Consider the following 27938-nt stretch of genomic DNA (forward strand, 5'->3'; position numbering starts at 1 on the left):
ACCCCCCCCCCCCTGGAAAACTGAAATATTCCTCGGATCCCCCCTGGAAAACTTTCAGCCTGGAAAAAGAAGATAGGTGGAAAAATTCCTATGTAAGGACAGATAAGGCACTGAAAAATTAGCATATTAAAAAATCTGATATTCATAATTTTAATCATTCAAAACAATGTATATTTTACATAACATCGATTAGAAACCCTTAAATATACCGTATGTCCAACACTTAGAATATATGTTGATTTAAACTGGCATATGCGTATCAACACCTCCAAATAGTGTCATTTAAAAAAAAATTCAATGCCTTTTCTTTTATAGAGTGGGTTTGTGATCCATATTTTTGTCATAGTCTAAATAAGGTATAATGGAAAACAACCCGATTTCAATCAACAAAAACGTGGAGAGATGACCCACCTTACATTAAAAGTGTAATTTGAAACTATTGGTATTAAACATTTTAGAAAGTAACACAAGTCCGTCAATTCGTTACCAAATTCGCATACATAACATTTAAACAATGCATTTATTGTGGCTGAAATGGCTCAGTAGTTACTTCGAGAACCAACCTTATACATGTATGACTAGATATTTTAGATTGCGTGTTTGATACCACCAAAACTTAACGCAATAATTTTTTCCCTCTTATCGTTTGTTAAAATATTCAAAACTGAACAAATTAAAAATAGTGCTTTAGCAAACCTGTGTTATAACTATCAATTACATGTACTAGTATATCTAATTGGGAAAAATTAAAATATGACTAAACCAAATGGACATTTGCGCTATCTTATCCTTATGTTGGGGTGGAAGGGATACTAGTACTTTTGTCAACCGACCTTTTCCTGATTAATCATGCTCAAAAATTGAAATTCCGATAGATTATCTAGAGTAGTGCTTATACTAGGCCATTTCCATTCAGATGGCTGTTTCTTCAGTACTTTGTCACCTCCATCATCTTAAGCCACATTCCGGAGTCCGCATAGCTCCAGGTGGGAGAGGATCATACTTATTGGCCGTGGTTGACGACGTAGACCTCAGACGTAGTTAACGCAAGAACAGTGATGGAAACAAAAAAATCTATCGCTAATAGGCACGCTATACATTGTACATAATCGTAAAAATCCCTGGAAGCTCATCAGCGACCTTCGTCCAGTTCCCATAAATAATCGATTCGTTATAACAATAGATAGGTCTGTCAGGGAAACCATTATCATGTAAAAAGTAAACGTATACCTTTGTGATTTTTTTTCACTTGCGAATTCTTAGCACCTTGAGCTTAAACCCTGCTACCACGTACAGGAGTTAAGCCTGTTTTGACCCGACATAATTTCAAGACAATGTAATCATCATGGTCAAAACGGGCCTTGTCCTAGTCAGAAATTTCGGACTATGTTTTTATACCTTGGTCCTAGCTGCAGTTCTGTAGCACCCGGTCTGAAAAAATTCGGGTGGACGTACGCGTCCCAAGTCGTCTATTCCGATTTTTCTTTTTACAGACCTGCAACAAAGCTTGGCCCCTGTGTTTGTAATTAACTTGCTCACCTGCAATTTTGTTCATATTGCCAACATTTTATACCCTTCTCCTCCAGTTATTTTCGAATGTGATTGTATAATTATAGTTGAATGTACTGTGAAATTTTAACTTTAAATCAGTAATAATACGATAATATTTTAAACTTAAATTCATGCAATGAACAAAATATCTAAAGCGTGGAATTAATAGGACTAGACCAGCCTCTTAGTTTTTGAATTTAAAACATTACAACTTACTTTTCTTTTGTTAATGCATAGATCTATATATCAAGAAATAAACAACTACCCCCCCCCCCCCCCCTTTTTTTAAAACTCGGCATGACAGGATGTACACACCCGTAGGATCCTTGCCACCTACCTTGCCACAACCTTCGTAGAGCCTCGTGGCTACTTTCAATTTACCTAAAACAACGAGATTCCCGAGTAGCCCGAAACGTGATTAATAAATCAACATGAACACAATCAAAGACGGTTGGTTCAGTGAAATCAGTGAATTATGGCCTGGACAAGCCATGTCGCTTCAAGTAGAAGATGTATTATTTCAAGAGAGATCAAAGTATCAGGACGTATTGGTTTTCAAAAGGTAAAAACACATCGTTGCTGAGCCGCGAATAGTTCCCACGTTGCCGGTGTCGGGGGAAAAATGGCCGCAAACAGCTGATTACCTATCATGCTTGTGCGATAGCCCAATATCGATGTTAGATATAAGTGTTAAAGTATGTAGACATATTATATTTTAATGTGTTTATGTATTTGGTATCAAGAAAAGTGGTTAAGATATTTCGATAAATTGTTTTTGTTTCAAATTATTTCAAATATTTTAAAATATCAATGAAATTTTATTTCTTGTCGAAATAAACATGATTTTGATTCCAATTTTTGAAAAAGGTTTATAATAAATTTATATTATGATTTTTTGCTAATGTAAATAACACACATTTTATGGAAATATAATTATGCATGTGGCAATTAATATTTTAAATCAAAGTACTGAAGAACTGATGGGAGTTGATTTTATTGATTATTGTTCATTTTTTAATCAAAAATAGGCAATTTTGCATAGCAAGTAGTTTCTTAGTGCTATATTTGAAGAATTACACACAATATTCTCTAATATGAATTATCAGGCTTTTCTGACAAGAATTCCGAGTTATAGACGGAAAAACCCATTATGAATCATGTTGTGTAATATTTAAAGATAGAATTAAATCCATCAAATTCTACAAAAATTCTGAGCTCTAGACGGACAACCCATCATGAATCATATTGTGTAATATTTAAAGATAGAATTAATGCCATCAAATTCTATAATGCATAATGTATCAGTAATCGAAATATTTCTGGAAAATTGTTTCCAAGCAATATTGAACTCTGGCGTAGGAATTCATACGACTACAAAAAATATCTAAATTCTTTGTACCATTTAAAGTCTGACTATATTTTTAGGTATTAATAAATAAGATTCTTTGAAAAACAATCCTTCATTCTGAATGCATTCAGAATTTATAGATTATTTTCAAATACTTAAAAGTACTAAGTCTTGTCAGCGGTGTTGATTTGTGCTTAGGTCTAAATACTGTTTCACTTCCAGTTTGCCAGAGTAACTGCATAGGAGAGTTGATTAAAATCAACTCCCAAAAATTAGGCCAACTTTGAAAGTGTCAAGAAGTGGAAATTTGAAGAGATCTCAAGATATCCCCACTGGCAGATGTTTGTGGAGAAAACTATGCTGTACCCCCTCCCCTTTTTTCCTCAACAATTTTATTTTTAGAGAAAAATGGGAGGTATACAGCACAGTTGTGTCCAAAAGCATGTGAAGATACCAAGCAAACAATGTTTTTCTATGTCTAAAGAAATTTGACCCTTGCCCTTGATCTTTTACCTGATTTGAATGTTTGTCAAAGGGCTTTCAAGTTATATTGTATGGACAATACTAATAATATTATATGGACAATACTAATATATTGGTTGATGTCTAAGGCCACACCAATATAATCACTTACTCATTGGACCCCGCGCACTGGTATTTAAATGAAACTATACAAATAATATTATTTTTCATTTCCTACATCAAGGAAATTCTGGGCTGTTTTCTGTTCTATTTCCGCTCTATTTTTCTCATTTTAAAAAGTTTTAATTTATGAATAAGAAAGAAGTAGAAAAAATATAATTGTGCGCACAAATTTATTTATATACTGCCTAAAAATATTGCCTACAGAAAAAAAATATTTTATACTGGAAATTAAATCTCTCACCCACTCCCACCTTTTTTTTTTTGATGTCCGATGAACAAACTACTGGTATATATAGTGATCGATATAAATGAAAAGTACATGTCCCTATGATATTATTTTAATTAGAATTTACAAATTTGGATTATATATCCCTTCTGTCAGCAGATGGAATAAACTACAATTATAAATTCATTTGACACCTGCTTTGTAGGCATTCAGACAGTCTAAGTTAAATTAACGTTGTTTTTATCATTTGAGATATATAATATAGAAATTTTTAACAAGGCCTTGGATTTTCAGTAGGACGGAACTATATATTTCTTGCATTAAAACAAGTTAAAATGACGCCGGTTTCAAGTGAAACATACACCAATTGACTTAGCTCAAAGGCCACACAAATCGTGTTGATTTCAAAAGCCATAGCTGAGTGGCAAGCAATAAAATAGACAGGCCTATGTCACAATGCTGTTTGACACAACTACCGAAGGTCCAAGCTCTTGTTAAAATAGTTCTTCATGTAAAATAAATCTATGTCATATTTAATACCATTGTAAAAGCAAAACTTAATATTTGCTTGCATTTCAGTAAAACTTACGGAAATGTGCTGGTTTTAGATGGGGTTATTCAGTGTACAGAAAGAGATGAATTCTCATACCAAGAGATGCTGGCCCATCTACCCTTGAACTGTCACCCAAATCCAAGAAAGGTATATATACCTGTATAGTTTATAAATGTGGTTTGATTACTTAATGGAAGGCATTGCCTGTTACTGAAGATCTAACATTTTTGAAGGGACTAGTAGGTTTGACTGACCCTTAGAGAATTCAGGAGAAGTATTGTGTGCTATATATAAAAAGTGCTGTATATATAATGGTTCAGTGTTGAACAATCTTTTTGCCTAAGGTTAAAGTAGTTCCAGACAGTCATTACCTTGTTGCTTGATTTGATCAGGTGCTGATTATTGGGGGAGGAGACGGTGGGGTGCTGAGGGAGGTGGTCAAACACCCAGAGGTCCAGTCTGTGGAGATGTGTGAAATTGATGAGGTGAGTGTAAGACTCATCAACATCTACAACTGATGATGTCCAACATACCTTACCCATTGTGTTATATCTTACCGGGTATATACTGTGGAATCATTTTTTATTCGTAGGGGTCAATGTTCGTGGACGGCCAAAATTTTTCTGGTTTGTGGGGACGTAATTTCGTTGGTACCAAGATCGAAATAGTTTTATTAAATATTGAACAAATACTTGTATATATGTTCATTGGGATGTGAATTTATGGGCAAGGGTTACCCATGAAAGCCACGACCCCTGGTCCTCCACAAGTATTGATGATTCCACAGTACCTGATACAGACAATGTGGAACATTGACAAATAAAAAAGTTTTTGATGTAGTACATTTACAACTATAGTTGTACAGAAATGTCTGTTGGGCTCTAATGACTTTTATATTACAATTCTAACAGAAAGTTATTGAGGTTTCCAAAAAGTATCTGCCAAAGATGGCCATTGGTTTTGAGAGCTCAAAATTGTCACTGCATATTGGTGATGGATTTGAATACATGAAGAAGCATCAGGGAGAATTTGACGTCATTATTACAGACTCCTCAGATCCAATAGGTAAATTGGTTATATCTAAACATGTACTGGTATTCTGAAAACTGAGTATGAATCAACATAATTGTATTTGTTTGTGAGAAATCTTCATGGTAAAAGGGGAGCTTCTGGGAATTAAAAAAAAAATTAGATTGTGAAAAAATGTTGAAAGGAATAAGAAAAGATTTTTTAAATTCATTATAATACTGATAATATCCGAATGTAGATGTTGTAAATTGTGTTGAATTTGAATTTGCAACTGAGTGTCTGGAAATGGAACACTCACAATTTGAATTTCTCTGTATGTTCTATACAAAAGGGGAGGAGGAGTGGAGGGTAGGGGGAGGAGTGCTGGTTATTCATTTAAAAACTTCACTTTATAGAAATAATACATGTATTTTATTAGTAAAATTTGTCATTGATAGTTATTGTCAATTTCTGGCATTTCACAAAAGACAATATTTTATGTGTCTAGTCTAAGATGTACACTTACTTTCGGTAAATATAGCTAGCCATCCTTCAAGTCACACAAATGAATGACTTGTTAGTCAAAGCAGTGATTCATAACAGCTGAAGGTCACAACAACAACACCACTGTCTAAGGCTTGTGCAGCTGATGGTTATAACACTCTGAGCTATTGTATTTTCTGACAGCCCAGTTATTTTTTAAGGCACAAATACTATACCAATATTAGGTGGTTTCCCCTTCCAAAAATTAGCATTTTTTTCCCAATTTATAGAAGATAGTTTTTTGCAACTGAAATAAAGAAAATTATTTCTTTGCAAATATGTGAATTGTTGGGCATATCATCCTCTCTTCAATCTGTTTCTCATGACAAATCTTAATTTGACTTCACCCGTAATTATATGTCGTTGCTTATTTTTATAGTTTTTAGCAAGTTTTTCATCAAAAATTGCTAAATTAGTAATGAATAGATTTTTTTTTCAATTTGAGGAAAATGATGTTGACCCCCCCCCCCCTCCCCCCCAAAAAAAATTCAAAAGGAGGGGATGGTGGTACAAAAAAAATATCACTGCAGCCAATTCCTCATGTTCTTAAAATGTTGTTCAACCAGTGGTTTGCTGTTAACATAATTGTGTGATTTAATATTAAAGAATTTAACAAACAGTAAACCTTGTCAAATTGGTCAGCTTGAGATGTACATATTCCAACATTGCTGTGGTCAATGCCAGGCTGATGACATTCGCAAACTAGGTTAGAAAGGTCATTGACACAATAAACACATTCTTATTACCTTATGTACAAGTATGTACACGTGTTTATGGGTGGAATACACTTGTCACTAAGGTTGTTACATAGTATGGAGGTATTTATTGATCATGTTTGTGGGAAAATATTTTGGCACAGATACAGAAATACTGATTCACTCATGTGTATCATATCTAACAATTATTTAGTTTCAAAAAATCATGTCCAAAAAAGAAAATGTAAATTATATGTATTTATCAAGTTCAGTAAGATAGTTTAATAAACCGATAGAAGGCAAAATGATCTTGGTATCATATACCAAATGAATATCTGTAGAGCTGTCCAATAGACATATAAAGAGAATGAAAACTGGGATGTCTAGCTTATTTGGAAAAACTGGCATTGGTGTCATAGTATCTGTATGACTTCACTTGTCCTGGAGCCCCTAGAGAATAGTTTCTCTCCCCACAGCCCTATGTCGCTCATACTTTACCCACAGGGTGCCTTTGGGTAAAGAGTATGAAGGGTTTTGAATTCACATCATATCTCTTAAATCCTTGTATGGCCATTATTTTTTTTCTTTTCTTCACTCGTCCAGGCTTGTACTTAATTATACATTTTAGTTTAGTATGGCAGTGACCTTCGTCCAAGTTTCTATGTCTAAGGTCAAGGTTCTTTAAGTGAAATCCATATCCAGACCATATTTTTCACCACCTTGGTCTATTCTAACTGGGACTTAACCGAAAAAGTGCTTGTGGGTATAGGGTAATACACAAAACACTGAAATTTTCAAGATAGTACAAATTTTTTTGAGTGAATATGGTCGCTTAATTTTCAAAAATTGTTTGAATTTATAAGGTGATATTATATATATAGTAGATTGTTTATTCATGTATATTTATGTGTATTCATATCTAACGTTATTACTGTCAATATTTTTAAAATTTCATTATTAGGAGAAGACTATCTAAGTTATTTAGAACTTGTGTCTAATCCATTTGATTTAATCAATAAAATATGTTCAATTCAGGGTAAGCAATGATCTTGAGCCTAGTGTCAAGTTTCAATGTCAAGGTCATATTATATCTGCGTAAATTTGTAATCCCGAGTATATTTTCTTCCAATCTCCATTAGTCTTAAAGGGACATGGTCACGATTTTGGTCAAATTTTATTTTTCTGTTTTTATTATTTACAATGCTTTATGAATGCATTTCTAATGATCAAATGAAATTTGGGTGCCGGTCGATGAGTATTAAGCAAGATACAGGGCTCACAATTCTTCGCATGTAAACAAGGCTAGTGCCCTGTTTTTGTTTACATAGGTTCAATATACCAGTAAAAAATCTTTTTCAAGAGGATTTGTCTATATTCTTATTCTTTTTAAGCATTAATAAACAGGTCCTAACCATAAGGTCTAAAACTGGAATTGTCACTTCAACATTCAAAATGTAAACAAAAGCTTTGTTTACATAGCGAGGAATTGTAAGCTCTGAAACTCGCTTATAACTCAACAAATGACAGTCAAATTTTGGTTGCCAATTAAAAATGCCTTACTGAAGCATTATAAACATTTAAAATCAAAAAAATAATTTTTGACCAAAATCGTGACTATTCCCCTTTAATGCATTTTGCCTCATACTTTACCAAGGGCACCTGTCGGTAAATGATGTGCAATGACCTTGAACCAAGTTCCTGCATCAAAGGATAAAGCGAAATGCGAGAAAGTCGCAATCTTAATATTGTCTAGTTTATTGTAAATTAGAATTTTATGCATAACATTTAATTTGCATTGAAAAACTAATCCTCAAAGATTAATTTCCATGAGCAATAAGTATTCTTCAGTTATTTCACACTGTATGCAGTCACAAGTAACGGATACTTTTATACACCAATCTATGTATCAGTGGTTGGATGGTACATGTATCTTGCAGATATATCATGAATGTAACACTAGATTTAGAGTATTTTTTTTATCATTTCTTGGAGCATTGTCAACCATTGTAAATACAGTGTAAATATCAAAATACAGCTATCAATTTATGATCATAAAGGGCATTTTTGTTATTCTGCAGGACCTGCATCTTCTTTGTTTGAGAAGTCATATTATGAATTGATGAAGAATGCACTTCGCCCAGGGGGCATTGTCTGCTGTCAAGGTATGGCATCGTCAAATTATCAAATGATTAAGCAAATCATTAAAAATCACCAATAAAAATGTGTAAAATTTGCTTTATAGAAGATTTTTTAAAAAACTAATGTCATTACTGTAAAAATTGATACGAGAAATAAAATGTCATAGACATGAATGCACCATTACATGTTGAATTGATTATTTGCAGGGGAGTGTTTATGGCTTCACATTGATCTAATTAAGGGGATGCAGGACTTTTGCCGCGGTCTGTACCCAGTTGTAGACTATGCTTACACCACAATACCCACCTACCCCAGTGGTCAGATAGGGTTCATTCTCTGCGGACTTAACTCTGTAAGTGGTCAGATCCAGACATCAAATGTCCTAGGTTTACATCAGTTCAAATAGATCTAAATATCTTATTTTTCTAAATATATAATATTCTCAAAGTATTAATTAAAAAAATTAAATGGTTTAAGTATACCTAAGAAATACAAGTAAAAGCTTCATCCATGATGTTTACCAATTTCCCAATTACATGTAATATTGTAAAAGCTAGGGACTTTGTTTAACTCACATAGTCTATATTCAGGATGCTAACTTTAAGGAGCCTGTCAGAAAATTCACCCTTGAGGAGGAGATCAAATTAAAGCTCCAGTACTACAATGCTGATGTACACAGAAGTGCTTTTGTCCTGCCTCAGTTTGCAAGAAAGGTAAAACATGAAAAGAAATCTACTACCCTAGTCTCACATACCCTTGTTCATCAATGCAGATTTAAAATAAATTTGTTCAAGTTATTTCCTAAATGATTAACATATGTTGTACAAAAGTTCTAAAAGTTATTTCCTAAATGATAACATATATTACAAGAAGTAATAAAATGCACCTTTATATTGTAGGTGTTGAAGGGAGAGAGTGTAGGAAATGGGCCAATTAACAGCCAGTAGTCACGAGACCATCACAAAGAAGACACACTCATATTCATTGTTTCGATATTTTACTTGTAACAATAGAATTGTGCTATGCCTCAGGTTAACAGTCAATTGCTAGCTCATACTTTTGGGTATAAATCACAACAATTAAAAGATTCATTATAGGATTCTTTATAATTATATATACAGAGATCTATTTTTAGTCAGTTGCTTAAAGATATCACTGCCACTATTTTTGTTTCAAATTTTTACAAAATCTTTAAAAAATGTGAACTCCATGTACCAGAAATCAATATTTTTTGTTTCACAGACCTTTTATTTGTAAATAAACTTGGTGAAATGGGCATTTGAAAATTGATTCCTTGTTTTGTTTCTACAGTAATCATGGATTGATCTCATTATTACATTAAGTAAACCAAAGAGTAAACAACTTAAAAAATCAAATAATATTGTTTTAATTATGAGGAAGGTAGATGTATCAAGTTTATATCTAAATATATTAGATATTGACACATCTTGTATGCAGTGTTTGTATAACAGAAATATACACTTTCATTTATACATGTATTAACATTGCACCTTTCCTCCAAAGTCATTACTGTACTGCTTAATTTCAGAATAAAATTCAATTCTTTGACTTTGGTTTCTTTTTCTGCTTTGACTTTCCATCATTGTTTTTGAACTTCTTAAATTTTCCAGGTTTGAATGTCTTTTTAGCTGTGTCTTTTTTATTCCATTTACTGCTTCCCTTTTTCTTGTTGTCTTTCTTGCCTGGTGCAGTGTCCTTATTGTCTTTAACAGGTTCCTCTCCACTCTGGTTTTCTCCCTTCACAGCGACTTCTTTCTTAACATCCTCCGCTACATTTACAGAGTCTGCCATCTCTGTAGCCACTCGGGTTTTTTCCTCAGCACCTATTATTATAAAATCAATCTTCCTCAATAATAATTTAAAATACATTGTACAAGTTTTACTACCACAGGTGTCAGAACTGGGGGGTAAGTTATTTTTTTGCAAATTTATACGTAACCAAAGACCCCCCCCCCCCCCTTTCATTTGATAAATTTTAGGTGTAAAGACTACAGTAGCACAGTCTTTAAGATCATTTGTCTCATGCCAGTCTGCATAAATCTATGTGACACATGTATCAGAATGACACACAAAATGTTAACAATTACCTGGGATTTTGTTTGAAAACTTCTTTAGTTTAGCCACAAAGAAGCCATCCAAGTTATGTGTGTGTGGGTAAAATCTTCTCGTCAGCTTCATGTTGGGATGAAATCGATGTCTTTCAAAGCTAGTGGAAATACAAAGAGAAATACAAAGAGAAATGATAGATGAGTAATGTTTATTGCTCATTATACATGTACATTTACATGTATATACCGGTAAATACATGTTAAAAATTAGAAGTGATTTCCAAATCAAATTATTGTGCAAACCCAATGAAACATACTTTACATATCCTTCTTTTCCAAAGTCTAGCCCTGTTGGTACCAACTTTACATTTCTCTTGTTGAGAGCATATTCAATCACAGATTCATTTTCATCAACCTGTAAATTCATTGATAAAAAACTTAATGCTAGCTTGGCTAACAGGTAAATACATTCAGTTTCCGGAAACTCAAAAAATATATAAATATCACTGAGATGGTGTCCATGTAAATAATTAAATTTTAATTTGAAAACAAGATTAGTTCAAAGTAACACAATTTAAAACAGGCACTGGTAAATATGGGTTGAAATGTGAACCCAATTACTATAAACCAACATTTATTCGCGGCGACTTTATTTCGCAATTTACTTCCAATAAACTGGTTCGCGACAACTAATGTTTGCGACAAGCCTTATCCAGACCCGTATTTTGTTATAACAACCATACAATAAAGACTGGTTCACGGCGAGAAATATTCGCGACAACAAGGCTCTTGCGAACCTTGCAAAAATTTCTCGCATGTGAATTGAAGTTGGTTTACAGTATTCAAAGGGGAGAAAAATTGTGCAAGGATTTTGCACACACTTGTACTTGTATTAAAATGACTAGCACCTTTACACACAAACTATCTTTCAGTGAAGCATGAACTTTTCTTTGCTAGCTGAGGGTTTCTGATCTGCACCGAATCCAACTTGCTGAGGAGCAGTCTGGATCAGAAACCCTCAGCTAGCAAAGATGCAACTAGGCAGGGCAAGTGAAAGAAGAAAAAAAATGTTTCAATGATCTGCTATAACCTAAACCAATGAATAGAAACTTTCATTCAATGTTGCTGCAACCTTCTTATAAAAGAAGTTAAATACAGTACTTGCCAGACTGAACCAAGGGGAGAGAAAATATAATCGAACCTATGCCCGCTGAATCTTTAGTCTGGTGTTCTACCTACTGAATGAATCTGGCACAGGCAAACGAGCTTGTCTGTCCGTCGCATTCCTGTCCGCCATGTTTATTCCAGATATGGACTTTACAAAGATGGGTTAATATCTTGAAGTATGCTTTAGACAGTAAATTTACTCATGTCCATTTTTTAGGTGAAGTTTTTAACAACTTGGATGAAGGGGAAAGAAATATTCCAGACAAATGATTTCAGACAGACACACTTTTTCTTTACGTAGATTAGGAAAAGCAGGGCCCAACTTACCAAAATAAAATAATCAACATTTAAAGATAGAATTGTAAGGTTCAGGTACTTACAAGAATAGAACATGTGGAATACACAATATAACCACCAGTGCTAGACTTGGCATCACAGCAGTCAATGGCCGCCAATAACAGCTCTCTCTGGAGATGGGAGCACCTCTGGATGTCCTTCTCATCCTTCAAAATAAACAAAATCGATTTAAATCATATACAAAGGAATCTCCAAAAAGTTACTGCAGGCCAGCAAGTTCCTGTATTACATTAGTACTTGTACTTACCTTGTTCATTTTGACCTCTGTATCCTTGGCAATGACCCCTGTCCCACTACAAGGGGCGTCTAACAGAACTCTATCGAACCCATGCATGACCTGGAAGTGGTATGAAGAATTAATATTTTAACTACTGGTACCGGTATATATTCAACACCTTCCTCTTCTCTGCAGAGGAAGCGGTTCTGCAAGTGTTTATGGGAGGAAGGACACCTTCCTCTTATCGTTCTCAAACAAATAGTTTGCAAGACTAGTATTTATGGGCGTAAGATGTCATTTTGTTTAGGTACTTACTGAGGGAAACTTCCTTCCATCATAATTACAGATGACAGTATTGGTGATCCCCATCCTGTGTACATTCCCAACTATGGCCTTTGCCCTGTCCTTATTGGCATCATTGGCAAAAATAACTCCTGTGTTTTTCATCAGTGAAGCTGAAATGTATTACATACATGAACGACAAGTAAATTTTTTCATTCTAATTTACTTCTTTTCAGATTTGTTTATAATATGTTCAAAACTATATGGAGAGAAAACTGTTCACTAAAAATGCTTTTAATTCTTAGTTGTCCCATTTCAAACTGCCAAATTGATTTTTTCATCTTTGCTAGCAAAAGGATTAGACTGTACTTGTCCTCATTTCACATTGTCAGATATCAATGCAATGATGGTAGACACACATCATCTAATCAATGTATCTTATTTGTCTGCTCCCAAGCATATACATATATCTACATGATACATTTCTTTCAGGAATGCATTATTGACATCAATGACTGCATGTAATATCAAATACTAATTTATCAAATAAAACTGTTTCTAGTGTGTGATAATTAGGGATGGGACGATCCACCGATGCACCGGTGCATCGCGGTATTTATTTTGACGATATTTGGATCGATACATTTACCATTAATACAACGATACCTTACCGAACTTTTTTTATTTTTCAAAAATATCCGAGCTTCATATATCGGCTATTTTTAGTCCACGCGCCTAATATGAAAGTACAAAGATGGTGGAAAACCTCGTAAAGTTGTCAAAACTGTTAGGAAGCTAAATATGGAGTGTGGAAAACTTTTGGAGTACTTGTTTATGAAAAACTAGTGTACATGAGACTAATGTAATTTGTAGATTGTGCATAGCTCATTATGAATATAACAAAATAACTTTGGACATGCGGTAATTCATCGACAGATTGAATAAATTTTAAACTTTTATTCATGTTTTCATTTAATTGCAATATATCGTGATATGTATCGTATCGCATCTCATGTATCGTGATATGTACCGAATCGGCTCAGTACAGTATCGTCCCAGCCCTAGTGATAATTTTGAGTAATCTTTGGTTTCTCTTTCACATGAGCCCTAAATTCATCAAAAAGGAAACAGACTATTAATACCTTCTAACCTATAAAGATTAATATTAGATTCAGCCTTACCATTGTTAATATAAACTATAATTAAAGTCTCTAATTAGTTAAGTGATTACCTATGTGTGTCGTCTTTCCCCCCGGAGCAGATGACATGTCCAGGATGCGTTCGTTTTCCTGGGGGGCCAGAGCCATAACAGGTAGGAAGCTAGATCCTCCTTGTATGATGTAGTGACCCGCCAAGTATTCAGGTGTGGCACCTGGAGAAAAATAACAAAGGTGAAAACAAAGTCATTTTAGGTTCTATACATAGTAAATATATACAGTTTCTGGACATACCGTAATTATTTGTTGCTTTCCCAGTATGCAAAATATAAATACTGTCTGTTCAATAATCAAAGTACTGAAGTACTGACGGGAGTTGATTTTATCGATTATCATTTATTTTAAAATCAACTTATCTTGCATGGCAATTAGTTTCCAGTCTGTATTTGAATTACGGACCTTTTTATTATACGAATTTTAGACTTTCCTACAAGAATTTCAAGAAACCCCATATGAATCATGTTGTGTAATATTTAAAGATAGATTTCAAACTATGAATAAGTAATCGAAGCAATTTTAAAAATTGTATGGATCCAAGCACCGTTGATATCGAACTCTAGTCTCGTTCAACCAGACGCTCGGCTGTCTCCGTTAATCTCTGACAAGCAAGAGAGCCTCTCTGCTTGTCAGAGATTTACGGAGACAGCCGAGCGTTTGGTTGAACGAGGCTTTATTAAACTCTGGCGTAGGAATACATGAGACTATAAATATATCTAAATTGTTCGTATTATATAAAATCTGACTATTTTCAAAGTGTTTATTGATTAGTTTTCTTGAAAAACAATGCTTCAGAATACATTACATCGAATTTTTCTATTATTTTCAAGAACTAAGTCTTGTAGGCGGTGATGATTTGTGCTTAGGACCACCCACTGTTTCACTTTCGGTTTGCCAGAGTAACTGCATAGGAGAGTTGATTAAAATCAACTCCCCAAAACTAAGATACTCTTTTGATTTTGATATCAATTTTTATAGACATGCTCATATATTTTTTCACGATATTGAAGACCTGCTGTGAAAATTGTAAAAGTACATTTTTTCATACATCTGTGAACCACTTACCAAGAGGCACTTGGGAGTCATAAACAACAAGTCCAACTTTAGACCATTTTCCTATGGGATCTAAGTTCACCCCTCTGTTGATCAGAGCCTGAAAGAAATGAAACAAACAACTTAGAACATTTTCCAAGTATATTAAAAACTTACCAGTAACTCTAATGAGTCTGAATGCAAAGCTTGGGGAGTGTCTAAACAAAGTATTACCTGAGCTAAGTCTCTCCTCCTTGTTTTTAGTGTGTTTGTGCGAATAGTGACAGGTCTTTGTACTTCATTAGCTTCCAGAAATTCTGATATCTACAAGATTTCCAAAAAAAGTTTAAGCATAAAATTCTAATTTATCACTGTTTTTTTTTTCTATTGAAATATTCTTTAAAACCATAGTAAATGGGAGTTACAAACAACCTTTTTAAATCTTGATAGTCACTGGTTTGTTTGTGTATTGGTCCATACTTGCTAAATATTCTCTTTACCTCATGAGGGAAAAGTTGTACCAGTTTTTCCATGAGGAACTCATTATAACTGTAGTAAGCACACAGGTCTTTAATGAGCTGATCCAAGTAGTCCTGTCTGGTTCTGTAACATTATCATTTAGACATACTGTAACTTTCAAAGTCAATGTCATCTGTTTAACATTCTGACACTAAATGTCTACAGAACTTGGTTTCTACTGTATACTGTTTGAAAATACTTTATCTCACCTGTCTGGTTCTCTCCGACCTTTGAAGTCCCCCAGTACATGTTGAACTTCTTTGATTCTCTGCAGTATCAGCTGTAAATCTGGTGGTTGTTGGCGTAAATAGGTTAAGGAGACCAACGTACAACAGTACACTTCTAAAACTGACTTGGCGATTTTATGACATCAAATTTACAACAAAAGCAAATTTATTATCCATAAAATGAAGCTGAGGGTACAATGTAGCAAGTTTATATCTGTAAGTTAGATACCTAACTTATAGTAGATCCTTATGCATTACTTTGTTAACGATAGATAGAAACCACTATATCTCCGGACATTTATTTCACAGTAAAATTTCTATATAAAAAGGATATTTTCTTTTTCAATTTCTTGTCCACTTGGTAGGGTGTATTTCTCCATTTCTGAGATGTTGGTCTGAAGTTCTGCCTCTGCAAGTTTCCTACAAATCAAATATAAAATAATAATTAAAAATAGAGATTAAATTAAAATATCTACAAGTAGAACATGAAATGAAAACATTTACATACCTGTCTTTTTCTTGTTTCTTATTCAACTTCTTTGCTGCTTTTTCTATAGGTAACATCTACAATACAGTGTAAGGTAGAAGAGACTTAACCTCAAAACCACCAAATGATTCTAATGATGATATATTGATCGATTTATCTGAACAGGAATAGAAAACAATAACTTCTCTAAAAAGATTTACATCTTCATTTTCGTCTTCATCTTCCTCATCTTCATCACTATCAAATTCATCATCATCCATGTTATCATCATCACCATCATCATCACTGTCATTTTCATCCTCTTCTTCAGATTCGCTGACATCCTCATCCTTTGAAAATATTATTCAATCAAATTGTTAAATTTATTAATGTTTATGATGAACAACCAATAAGAATGAGAAAAAAATTGTATTCTGTGGTATAATATTTTAAGTAGATAATTGTTTTATTTACTTGGCCAATAATCCTTAGGATACATAAACATGTTTAGTAGAAGGCATGGTTTGGATTATTTGCAGTTTCCACAGAATGTCATAGGTTAGAATTTTTTATCAAGCAGAGAATTAACGAATCGGACACTTGGCTAGCTAAAATGGATCAGTGCGTATGCATACTCCTTTCACTTTCCACTCACGTCTCAAGTTCTTTCATATCAATACATGTGTATTGCTTTACTAACTATTTGATTGGTGATCAACAGGTGTAAAAATAAACCATCTCCATCACTTTAATTAGTAATCAAATGTAGGTTATATACGTACAATATATTTCATGTACATGAAATGAGCAAGGAGTATATGCAACTTTTTAATCATTATTGGTTTTTTTAGTTGGTTTAACACCTGCTTGGGATGGTCACTGTGTGTATTTGAGAGAGAGAGAGAGAGAGAGAGAGAGAGAGAGTTTTGCATAGAATTTAATACAAGGGGAGGATTGAGTTGGATAAAAATGATCTTTTTAATCTTTGGCAATATGCAAGCATGTATAGATAACTCTGTCTAAGATAATTAGTCAACCAGTCATATGGTTTTTACACTAACAGCATGTATTGTTTTTGCTTAAAGCTATACACGCTATAATTTGCGTCAATTTTGAATGACAGTGAAAACGCATGTGTTTGTCTATTTATAAAAGTTATCCTTAATCTGTAAATTACAAGGGTGAATACCATCTCGTTACAAAGATATCGATTTTTAATTGTTTATTTTCCTGCCAGGAAAATATACCTTTTCATGAATATTGATGAAGGAAGAGCAAACCGACCTCATTGCGCATGTCCGCGGAGAACTAGGTGGTCGTTATTGTTTGCCTAATTAAATATCCAACTTGATTTTTAATATGCTTAACAGTTGTTAATTTGAAATACATACATGTATAATGAGTAAAATACGCTTGCCATTCACGATACCCTTACTTCTGCATTAACACTTATAGGATCTATAAATAGCACATATGGGAAAAACACAGGTCTACGTCATTTTTTTAAAGGAAGTATTCATATCTACTCACAGGCTTGTATTTTTTTCTTTTGTTTGTACTCGTATATCGGACAAATTTATGCTTTACTGAAAATATCCTTTCCTTTGTGAAACTATCACAATTATGAAGATGTTGACCCTTCACCAGTTTTGGTATGATAGGCTAAATTTAGCTGTCGATATCACGTGATAGATTGATATTCACGAGGAGGCATTACTTTCCTGGCAGGAAAATAAATATTTTTTATTGTTTAATATTTGATATATTTGTTACGTGATCGAATTGAGCATTATAATTAACAGAATAAAGGTAACTTTTATTAGTAATCAAACACATACATTTTCCCCTTTATTCAAAATTGACGCAAATTATAGCGTGTATAGCTTTAATGCAGCTGTCTGAATTGAGTGTGAGGCAATTTGAAAAGTCACACCAAAAAGAATTTGACAATGATAATAAGAATGCTTTGTCAATCACCATTTTCCTTTTAGAAGGTTTGAGCCATAGTTTATTATCATCAGTGTATCCTTGGGGATTTTCATCAGATGACTCAACTTCTTCTTCATCAGATGATTCTGCTTCTTCATTTATCCCATCTTCTTCACTTTCATCTTCAAGCTCTGCTAATAGAAATTTCATAAGATGTTCCTGCATTTAAAAACCGTTTTTCTTTTTTCAATATATTCGATAAAAAAATTTCAGTTAATTTGGGGTTTAATAACTGTGTATTTTTTTTTTATTTAGGTAACCTTTTATCGCAGAAAAATGTTATTTTGAATTGATCATTGAAAAAATGAATAAATACAATCGCTGCCATATATTAAACCTATTGAAAGGAGTCTAAATTATCGGGACCTATAAAAAAAAACCCTGCAGTAATTCTTATTGTACATCATGAACTTATGTAAGGTTTTGACTTAGTTACTGTTAATAATATTACATGTATACAATTCATTTTAAATCTAACAAAAATTTTTGCAATCAGACAGCTAGGTACAAGAAAAACTACCTGCTCAATCCTTTCAGATAATTTTGAGTTATAGACATTGACTACATTGATAATCTTTCCAGCATTATTGTTTTCTCTACTTGTTTAATTATGACAAGTCTTTTTTAAGCCTTTGACACAAGAACAAAGTAAAATAATTTGTAAATTTTTCAGATCCTAACAGTAAACATGCATACGATCTTTTCTGTCATTATCTTACCATCACCTTCATCATCTTCATCATCCTCCTCTTCTGATGATTCTTGCTTTGAGATCTTCCTCTTCCTGTTGTTGTTGTTACCTTTGTTTTCTTTGCTTTCCTCTAACTGCTTACTTTTTTTCATAGCCTTTAGTTTTTGATAACTTTCTTCTTTCTCTTTTTTCATTGAGAGGAACTTTTGCCTCTTCTCTTCACGGTTCTTCAACCTACAATAATTTTGTGTATGAACATGAGGGAGTCAATTCACACTTTTCTCCGTATCAATGTTAAAATATCTGGATAAGATCTGAAATGGCATAATTCATTCATTAAGATATGATTTTTTTTTTACCTTTTCTTTTGCCTGCTGCTAAGTTTCTTTGTTTCTGTTTTATCTGAAAGCATAATGTTCCAACTTTTATCATGTTAACTATTGGAGAGAGGAATGGAGGATAAGAAAATATGGTAGTCATAATTTTCAAATGATAATTACCAGGTATATATCAAATATGTACCAATACATGTATAATTCAACAGTTAATGCCAAAAATTATAGGGTAAAGAATCCTAAGTAGACAGGTACTATTAACAAGAGCCCCATGGGCCTCATCGCTCACCTGAGCAACACTAGCTTTAAATTATAAGGGTGCTCAAAGGATATTGTGTCATATGGCCCCTCAGTATATTAACAAGAGGCCCATGGGGTCACATCGCTCACCTGAGCAACAATGGGCGTTCAAAAGATATTGTGCCATATGGTCCCTCGGTTGAATAACAAATAATAAATATTGTAAAGTATGTGAATTTTACACTTATTTTTGCATACATATAATCTTTGACATTGTACCTTCATTAAATACTATTTTTTACCAGAATAAAAAAATCCCACGCAAGATATAAAACTAAACATTTGGTAGGGGTATACTGTTAAGTTGTTTACTTCCAATTCCCTATATTTCGTTCTTCTCCCCCCCCCCCCCCCCCCACACACACACTTTGTAAAGCGATCAAAATATATGAGAGCATATAGGTACATTTTTTTCATCAACTACTTACTAGTTATTGTATTTTTAAAAAAAATATAATAGTTATTGTTTTTAATTTAAAAATCCTACATGTATAGATGTGAAGAAGAAAATTGTACCTCAATGTGCTCAATTCCTCAAATTAAAAACATTCAAAAAGAAGATGGGGGAATAAGATGGCGCAAATGCCCATTCGGTTTAGTAGTGAAATACAATTTTAAATATATTTTTCCCCAATTAAATCTATTCAAATATATTATAATACAACTTTGCAAAAGCAAAATTTCTAACTATAGTCAGTTTTTAATATATTTAACAAAAAATAAGAAAAAAAAATATTGTCGGAAATTTTGGTGGTATCGAAACCGAACATAAAAACCCTAGATATATACGGTTAGCTTATGCCAGGTACTCTAACCACTGAGCCATTTCAGACACAACAAGGGCGGCTTTTTAAATATTATGTGTGACTAAGGTCACAAATTACCGGACTTGTATTATTTTTTCAATACGTTCAGTTGTTGGGATACAAAATGATATTTTCAATGTATAGTGGGTCATCTCTCCACGTTTTTGTTGATTGAAATATCGGTTTGTTTTCCATTAGACCTTAATTAGACTAATATGGAGCACAGACCCACTCTATAAAAGAAAATGCCTTGAAGTTCTAAAAAAGGACAATATTTGCAGGTTTTGATACCTATATACGCCTGTTTGAGTCAACATATTCCAAGTATTGAACATACCTACAGGTTACATATCAATGATTCGTTAAATATATATTGTATTAAATGATTTAAAAAAACCCATCAGATTTGTTGATACTTTAATTTTTTAGTAGCCTGTCCGACAGCGTATGGGCATTTCACACGCCTTATCCACCCACCTTCTTTATTTGTCTTCTCCATTATAATTAAATGACTGTTATTTACTTCGCGTACAAACCAGGATAATTTCCGCTGTGATATTTTCTTAGAAATAGCGATAATTACTTTATCCCCACAACAGAAATGTGTCAGAACTATGGAAACTGTTTTAAAGATGTCGTTTTTCTTTACTCGTGTCTGAAAAACTATCAAAATTGATGTAGATTTCACATTATTTTGTCTCAGACTTTCTCCGAAACACGCTACCGACCTCGGAAAATCAAGTATGTTGAATTTACATCGAGATCGAGAGTCGCCATTTTTACATGTAAACAAAGTGCACCACATGAATTTACAGGACTGGTGATGGTGTTTAAAAGACTATCCGAGGCAAGTGAAGAGATGATATCAGTAGTAAATTGCATGAAGAATTTAATGGTATAATTGTTTTCACAGAATTTGCGTATAAATAAGGTAAATTAGTCGAAAACTAGCGCACGTTTTTCTGCGCAATAAATATACAATTTTTTCAATGGGTGGCCCTGTAGCTCTCCGGTCTGTCAATATTTTTTTTCCCAGAGAGCTACAGTTCTGCAGCTACATCCAACGGCCATAACTCTGTCGAAAATTGCTCCATCATACCCAATATCGAACTTGACCTAGATATTATAATGATAAACCTGTATACCTAATTTCATTCCTATAAGTTTATCCTCTGCAAAGAAAATGAGCGGAAACTGCAAATAACTGGAATTTTTCTATGTCCAAGGACCATAACTCTATCGAAAATAGCTTGATCATACACAATATCAAACTTGACCTAGATATTATCATGATAAACCTGTATACCAAATTTCATTTCAATATGTTCATCCTCTGCAAAGAAGGGAGGGCACAATAACATTTGAGTTTCTGTGAGTAACAAAATACTTCATGCGGAGAAATTATCCAGAGATCCGAGATGTAGATACTACATGTAGCTGCAGCCAGGTATTATCCAATATATGTATAAATTACTTCAAACTAGACAATAAGACATTCAAATAATATACATGTATATTGATAGAATCAAAATAACAACAACAGAAAACATGCAGCTAAAATCTGTCCTAAGATTTTTTGCTTCATTATAAGTTATTCATAAATACCTTTGCTAGCCAAGGGTGTGTGATCTGCAGGAGCGGCGCGGATCAGAAACCCTTAGCTTACAAAGATAAAATATTTCAGAGTTTAAACAATATTCATTTACATACCAGAATAAAAACTTGTTTACAGGTTTTATTTTGTATTTGAATTTCCTCTCTTGCTCTCTCTCTCTCTCTCTCTGACTTGTTCGGCTTAAAAAAGCGGCCGTTCAATAAAAGTCTATGGATATAATATAAAATAAGATCTGGATGACAGCATTTGAAAATTGTGTGAGGTTTTCCAAGAAACTTCCAAATGAAAAAAAAGATAAATTTCATAAGAAATCTGTGTAAATATCTGAGTAAAAAAAGGTGATGACGTTTTAATAAAGGATTTCAATTGTATTTCTTTTAGCTGTGTATGTTTCTATAAAAATCGTCAACATTTGATGGAAACAGTAGCTTGGGACAGACTATAGTCTATAGCATATCAGGGCTTGAACAAATTTAACAAGCAATAAGATTAGAGTCCAAACAATATATGAAATGACAGGCAAGAGATGATGAAAGGGCATATACTGTTCTAGCCCCATTTATATTGGCTTCGAATGCTGGAGAAAACGTACCCAGGAGAAAACGTACCCAGGAGAAAACGTACCCTATGAAAATAATAAATAATGGTTTTCATGGATATTCTTAAATGAAACAAAATAAAATATACAATGAACATTTGTAGCATTTGTTGCTGTTGTTTTTAAATGCATAGTCACGTACTTAAATTATTAAGGCCTGAGCAGTTTAATTGGTCGACAATTATTACACCATAAACGAGACCGTTAAATAATTAGATTTTATTGCAATCTCATTTTGGAGAACTAAATGACGAGTATCTCAAGAAGTCGATATCGCGTTATTTTTTATATTTTTTTGCATTTTTTAAAATTTATCTATAAAACAAAGTTGCTTAATAAAACCAAGTTCACATGGAAACTACTACGAAATGTAACATTGAACAGTCAATTTGCTTCTGACACCACTGACATGCTGCTCAGGTATTTAATTGATTATCACTTTAATTAAAATCAGGGGATCTCGCATGGAGAAACTCAAATCGGTAAGGCTACCGATAAATGGATAATTAGAAGAAGTAGTCAGATAACACTTTATGACAGGTCATTATTAAATTCGTACTAAAATAAAAGTTGCTACAATTATTATAAAGATATTATTCATAAAATGAATATATTTCTATACATCTATGCATTGAAATATGCATTAAAGTAGCATTTGAAAATTATTTAATATGTCCAACCCCTTTAAAATTATAAAGTATCAAATTCACATATCGATAAAACTCTTACATTTCTGTATATTTATTATGCAAAATAGTATTTAAAACTATTAAGTAGTATAATAATGATTTTCATAGGGTACGTTTTCTCCTGGAGAAAACGTACCCTAGAGATTGGGTACGTTTTCTCCTGGGTACGTTTTCTTTTGGGTACGTTTTCTGGACGCAAGATGTTTAGGGACTAAGACTTTTCGTGACTTAATGTTAAAGACGTTTCGAGACCCGGACGTTTCTGGTCCTGGATCTTTTGGGACTTAGAATAAGATTTTTTGGGACTTGATGAAAGGCTATGATGAAAGATGTAACTTAGCTGCATAATTAATCCATGAAGCCGTATTATTATCAATTTTTTAAAAAAAATGAATCGTAACATGGCATACTATCCTTTGCATGCGGGTCCGGTAAAAGCTTTATAGGTGAGATATCGATCCTTATCAAATTGTCTGAGTGATCTGTAAAGTGTGGTTGATTTTAATGAAAACATTAATTTAATGATTAAACATGTAACATGCAAATGAAAACCAGGAAAAACTCTTTTCTTTTTTTTTTTTGCCTACTTGCGTTGAGTCATATGACTGAGTGAAACTATTTTTTCCCAAAATGGCATTTTGCTTTGTCGACGAAAAACAAAAGGGTACAGGAGCCTGTACCAAAAAGGGTCAAGTTAATAAGCCCCGACAGTAATATTAACAGTTGATCTATTATTAGGGCTGGGACGATACTGTACTGAGCCGATTCGGTACATATCACGATACATGAGATGCGATACGATACATATCACGATACATTGCAATTAAATGAAAACATGAATAAAAGTTTAAAATTTATTCAACCTGCCGATGTATTACCGCATGTCCAAAGTTATTTTGTTATATTCATAATGAGCGTTGCACAATTTACAAATTACTTTAGTCTCGTGTACACTAGTTTTTCATAAACAAGTACTCCAAAAGTTTTCCACACTCCATATTTAGCTTCCTAACAGTTTTGACAACTTTACGAGGTTTTCCGCCATCTTTGTACTTTCATATAGGCGCGCGGACTAAAAATAGCCGATATATGAAGCTCGGATATTTTTGAAAAATAAAAAAAGTTCGGTAAGGTATCGTTGTATTAATGGTAAATGTATCGATCCAAATATCGTCAAAATAAATACCGCGATGCACCGGTGCATCGGTGGATCGTCCCATCCCTATCTATTATACGGTTACCTCAGCCATTATTTGATACATTTACTAGAAATATCCAAGGAGGGATCGGGGCTACCGATAATTGTTATAAAAACAATCAAATCACACCTTTTAGCCCGACCTGTGGATAGGTGTACCCAGGTGTTAATTATGAGGAGACTAATGAAGAGATCCCCCAGCTGTCAACACACATGCGTTATTATCTACTAAATATATTTCCTATTACTCATTCATCATTGTTCAGATTAGTTATACTAGTTATCATGGTTATAACAAAGGTCATCGTCGAAAAATCGCTTATGCTAACTGACATATAGTATAGGCCTGCATACATGTAAATGCACAATAAGAATAAATTTTCTTTTTAAATCAGAGCTTTTGTCATGCTGCATTTTTTGTATTCTCTTTATCAAAAATTAGAAAGAACATACAAGGTTGAAATAAACGTGTTTTATCAATCACTATCATGATTAAGTACTTTAAACACGCACGCACTGTACAATTAACCATTTCCTTTGTTTTTTTAAGTTTTATCTATAAGATTTATTCACACACAAAATTTTTTACATTGAACATGGATTTAAATGAATTTAGCATCAATTTTATACAAATTCCAAAAAATCTTATTCTAAGTCCCAAAAGATCCAGGACCCAAAAAGTCATAGTCCCTAAACATCTTGTCAGGTCACGAAACGTCTGGGTCCCTAAACATCTTGGTCACGAAACGTCTAGAATTGTTGATAAATTTTTGATAAAGAGAATACAAACGCCTGATACCTTGGCTTCGCCCTCCAAACGGTTACACCGTAAAACATATTATTTCTAATAATCAACATCCTTGTAAAAAAAGCCGCATATAAATTGCTTAATCAAGCTAATCTGAATAGCTTTAATAAGCTATATAGCTTTCTCAAGCTAATCTGTAATCAAGTGATTGTGCTAAATAATTTATAAGAGTACCTTCGGTCAATAATCCCGGAAATGTTGGTGGTTGTTGTTTTTTTGCCTTTTTACCAGGACCCGACTTAACGACTTGTGTTGGATCTCTTTTCCTGCCCATAATTGGAATAAAAAAACTATAGAATATGTAGTTTTTCCACGTGCAATGCAGCAATCAAACAGAATCAAACAGGATATACTTTTTGATTTATAAATGCTAAAACCGAAGCGTCGGGGCGGAAACCAGAAATAAGGCGCAATTTTCGAATATGATATGTAAGTAGATTTAAAAAAAACAAAATATACAAGATAAGAGACGACTTTCGGCACATATAACTGTTTTATGTTTTGCAATATGTTTTTTCGCATTTTATAAAGAGACATAACCTAGAACATCGTGGATTCGAAGCAGCTATCGTTATCTAACGTTATACAGTTGTATGCTCGTCTACTTCTACAGCAGGGTACCCCAATGGTACCCCTATATTCTCTTTTGAGAAGTGAACAGGCATAGCCAGTACAATTTCTTAAATAAGCTGTATATATAATCAAGTGCCAAAAGTATGTAGTTTTTTTCTTTTCACTATATACTTTATTGAAAACCATCATTTATCAAAGAATAGTTGAAAAGTACAGTAACACATTGACCAGAGACATAAATGTCTCGATCTGCATTGAACTATTTTTTAAAAAAAACTTGAAATTGATAAATTCAGAATTTCTCTAGCTTTTTTTGCATCAAAATTTTGACAAAGATAGAACTAAATCCGAAAGAACTTTTGATGAGAAATCCACCGACCAATAGACAAACAAGAAACAAACTAAAACACCAATAAAATTAAAAGACACAACTGTAGTCCAGGTTGGTAGAGATATTTATAACGGACACATTCAATATGGTGTGACTATACTTTGTTTTAATTAACATATTCTAATGTTCAAACAATAAGTATACATTGTACCATAGATTGGCAAGTTTTCTGTTCTTAAAAGTGTGGGTTATATGTACATACCCCACACTTTTTTTTTAAACTCCGCCCACTATCTCGAGTAAAAACAACTTCAACAAAGTTGTTTTTAGCGCGTCCATAATACTCCACAGTAAGAGGTTCCTCCAGATCAAAATTGCCAAAAACTCAACACGGATAAATGACTCGATTAACTTAGTTCGTCGAATAAATCTCATTTTGAGCTCGAGACAAAACAATGTCGGCAAATGCTTTGTCAGAAAGACTCTATTTTAATATTCTTCTCCATGTGTGCGGACAAGTAGGGAAACGCGTGTTAAATTAAATAGGGGTATCCGGTTTAAAGGTTTTATATAAAGTCAAGCACGTGATAGGAAAGCGTTTGAATAGAAAACTTGTTTTGTGGACAGAGTGAATAGCGGAAGCCAGTCGGATTTGACATTAACCATTCACGGTTTCGCGACATGCATTTCTCAAATTTTATTTTTTTTTTGCTTGTTGATTGATTTTGTTCAAAATATATATGTTACATGATTTTTCAGCCACTTTTAAAGCTGCTTGGTCCGATTTTTTTGTAATTACAGTATCAACTTTTTTTTCATACAAATCATTTATCTTAGAAAGTTATGGACTTTCTCCTATTTGCACAAGCAGAATCAGTCTCCTTTCAAAGTTAGAAATATTCAAAGTAAATAAAAATAATTTCTCTTTGGGCAAACGAAAAAACAAACCAAAATGCATCACGGGAATGTTTAGAAAAGGAAACCGCTTGGTTTCGTCCCCCGAATAATTGGGGTTATTCAACCCGCATGCTATGCATCAATTGTAAAGAAAGCAGTCTTTGGAAATATTAGCGAACAAAACGTACACATGTTTATTTGTAATTTGTCTGATCATTTTGACCTTTATTTAAAGCGATGTCAAATTCGTAACACAACCATACCCGTCTCGTTGTCAGGGGTGAAATTTAACATGAGGCGAAATAACGCGGTACCTTTTAATGTCGTTTGTTTTGTTAGCAAATTTTGTACGTATTTTTCGTCATTGAAATTTGGCATAATTGACGGGTAAAACTACTGCAATGTCAATTATCATACATATACTAAGCATAGCCATCGTTTAAAAGCGTGCATAAAATTTGATAAAAATCGGACCAAGCAGCTTTAAAAAACATACATTGATACAGAGTATCAAACAAGATTTTGAAAAACTAATAACCTTCATCAATTTAAATTTAATTTCAATTGTTTAAACAGAACTATAATTGCACAATTTAGGGTTCGTGTATATGAAATTGTGTTAATAGTCAATAAACGGTGTAGCTACGCTTCCTTGTGTGATTATGACTACGCCCATCGGGTAAAAAAAAAAAAATATATGTGATGTATTTTTTTAATATCGAAATGAACAATAAAATTAAGTGTTATTTGAAATTCATTTTCTTTTTCAATGAAAAGCCTATTCTCATCTAAGGAACAGCTATTTTAGTAATTTTTATAATATAATTAAAATAAATATTGCCAATAACTT

The 27938-nt window shown here is 33.2% G+C and overlaps 2 protein-coding genes across 4 annotated transcripts; one reads left to right on the plus strand and one right to left on the minus strand.

Moving 5' to 3' along the window:
• Positions 1–1929: 1929 nt before the first annotated feature.
• Positions 1930–10368, plus strand: LOC117685081 (spermidine synthase). Its single transcript, XM_034459333.2, has 8 exons — positions 1930–2113; positions 4350–4470; positions 4716–4808; positions 5235–5388; positions 8648–8731; positions 8915–9060; positions 9299–9421; positions 9608–10368. The coding sequence occupies exons 1-8, from the start codon at positions 1983–1985 to the stop codon at positions 9653–9655; spliced, it is 900 nt and encodes a 299-aa protein (XP_034315224.1). The 5' UTR covers positions 1930–1982; the 3' UTR covers positions 9656–10368.
• LOC105330109 (uncharacterized) lies at positions 10080–25634 on the minus strand. Of its 3 annotated transcripts, none has more exons than XM_066080071.1 (18): positions 25462–25634; positions 19298–19340; positions 18973–19172; positions 18236–18378; positions 16480–16608; positions 16301–16356; positions 16127–16212; positions 15775–15868; positions 15547–15649; positions 15281–15370; positions 15080–15167; positions 14032–14172; positions 12834–12973; positions 12549–12638; positions 12325–12447; positions 11095–11192; positions 10817–10935; positions 10080–10552 (listed from the first exon to the last, which is right to left on the minus strand). In XM_066080071.1, the coding sequence occupies exons 1-18, from the start codon at positions 25559–25561 to the stop codon at positions 10266–10268; spliced, it is 2130 nt and encodes a 709-aa protein (XP_065936143.1). In that variant the 5' UTR covers positions 25562–25634; the 3' UTR covers positions 10080–10265. The 3 variants fall into 3 exon arrangements, with proteins under 3 accessions (XP_065936143.1, XP_065936142.1, XP_065936141.1); XM_066080070.1 differs by having other exon boundaries at positions 18967–19172; XM_066080069.1 differs by having other exon boundaries at positions 18236–18381; positions 18967–19172.
• Between the last annotated feature and the right edge of the window lie 2304 nt (positions 25635–27938).

This window comes from Magallana gigas, chromosome 3 (assembly GCF_963853765.1).
Source record: "Magallana gigas chromosome 3, xbMagGiga1.1, whole genome shotgun sequence".
In the NCBI taxonomy this organism is placed as follows: Eukaryota; Metazoa; Mollusca; class Bivalvia; order Ostreida; family Ostreidae; genus Magallana; species Magallana gigas.

What these genes read in the sequence shown, in the direction of transcription:
- LOC117685081 (XM_034459333.2), top strand. Translation starts at nt 1,983, where the DNA reads ATGAACACAATCAAAGACGGTTGGTTCAGTGAAATCAGTGAATTATGG. An exon ending in GGGCATTGTCTGCTGTCAAG is followed by an intron (nt 8,732 to 8,914) that starts GTATGGCATCGT and finishes GATTATTTGCAG; the next exon opens with GGGAGTGTTTATGGCTTCAC. An exon ending in TGCCTCAGTTTGCAAGAAAG is followed by an intron (nt 9,422 to 9,607) that starts GTAAAACATGAA and finishes TTTATATTGTAG; the next exon opens with GTGTTGAAGGGAGAGAGTGT.
- LOC105330109 (XM_066080069.1), bottom strand. Translation starts at nt 25,561, where the DNA reads ATGGGCAGGAAAAGAGATCCAACACAAGTCGTTAAGTCGGGTCCTGGT. An exon ending in TCCGGGATTATTGACCGAAG is followed by an intron (nt 19,341 to 25,461) that starts GTACTCTTATAA and finishes TTATGCTTTCAG; the next exon opens with ATAAAACAGAAACAAAGAAA. An exon ending in GGAAAAGAAGGATATGTAAA is followed by an intron (nt 10,936 to 11,094) that starts GTATGTTTCATT and finishes TATTTCCACTAG; the next exon opens with CTTTGAAAGACATCGATTTC.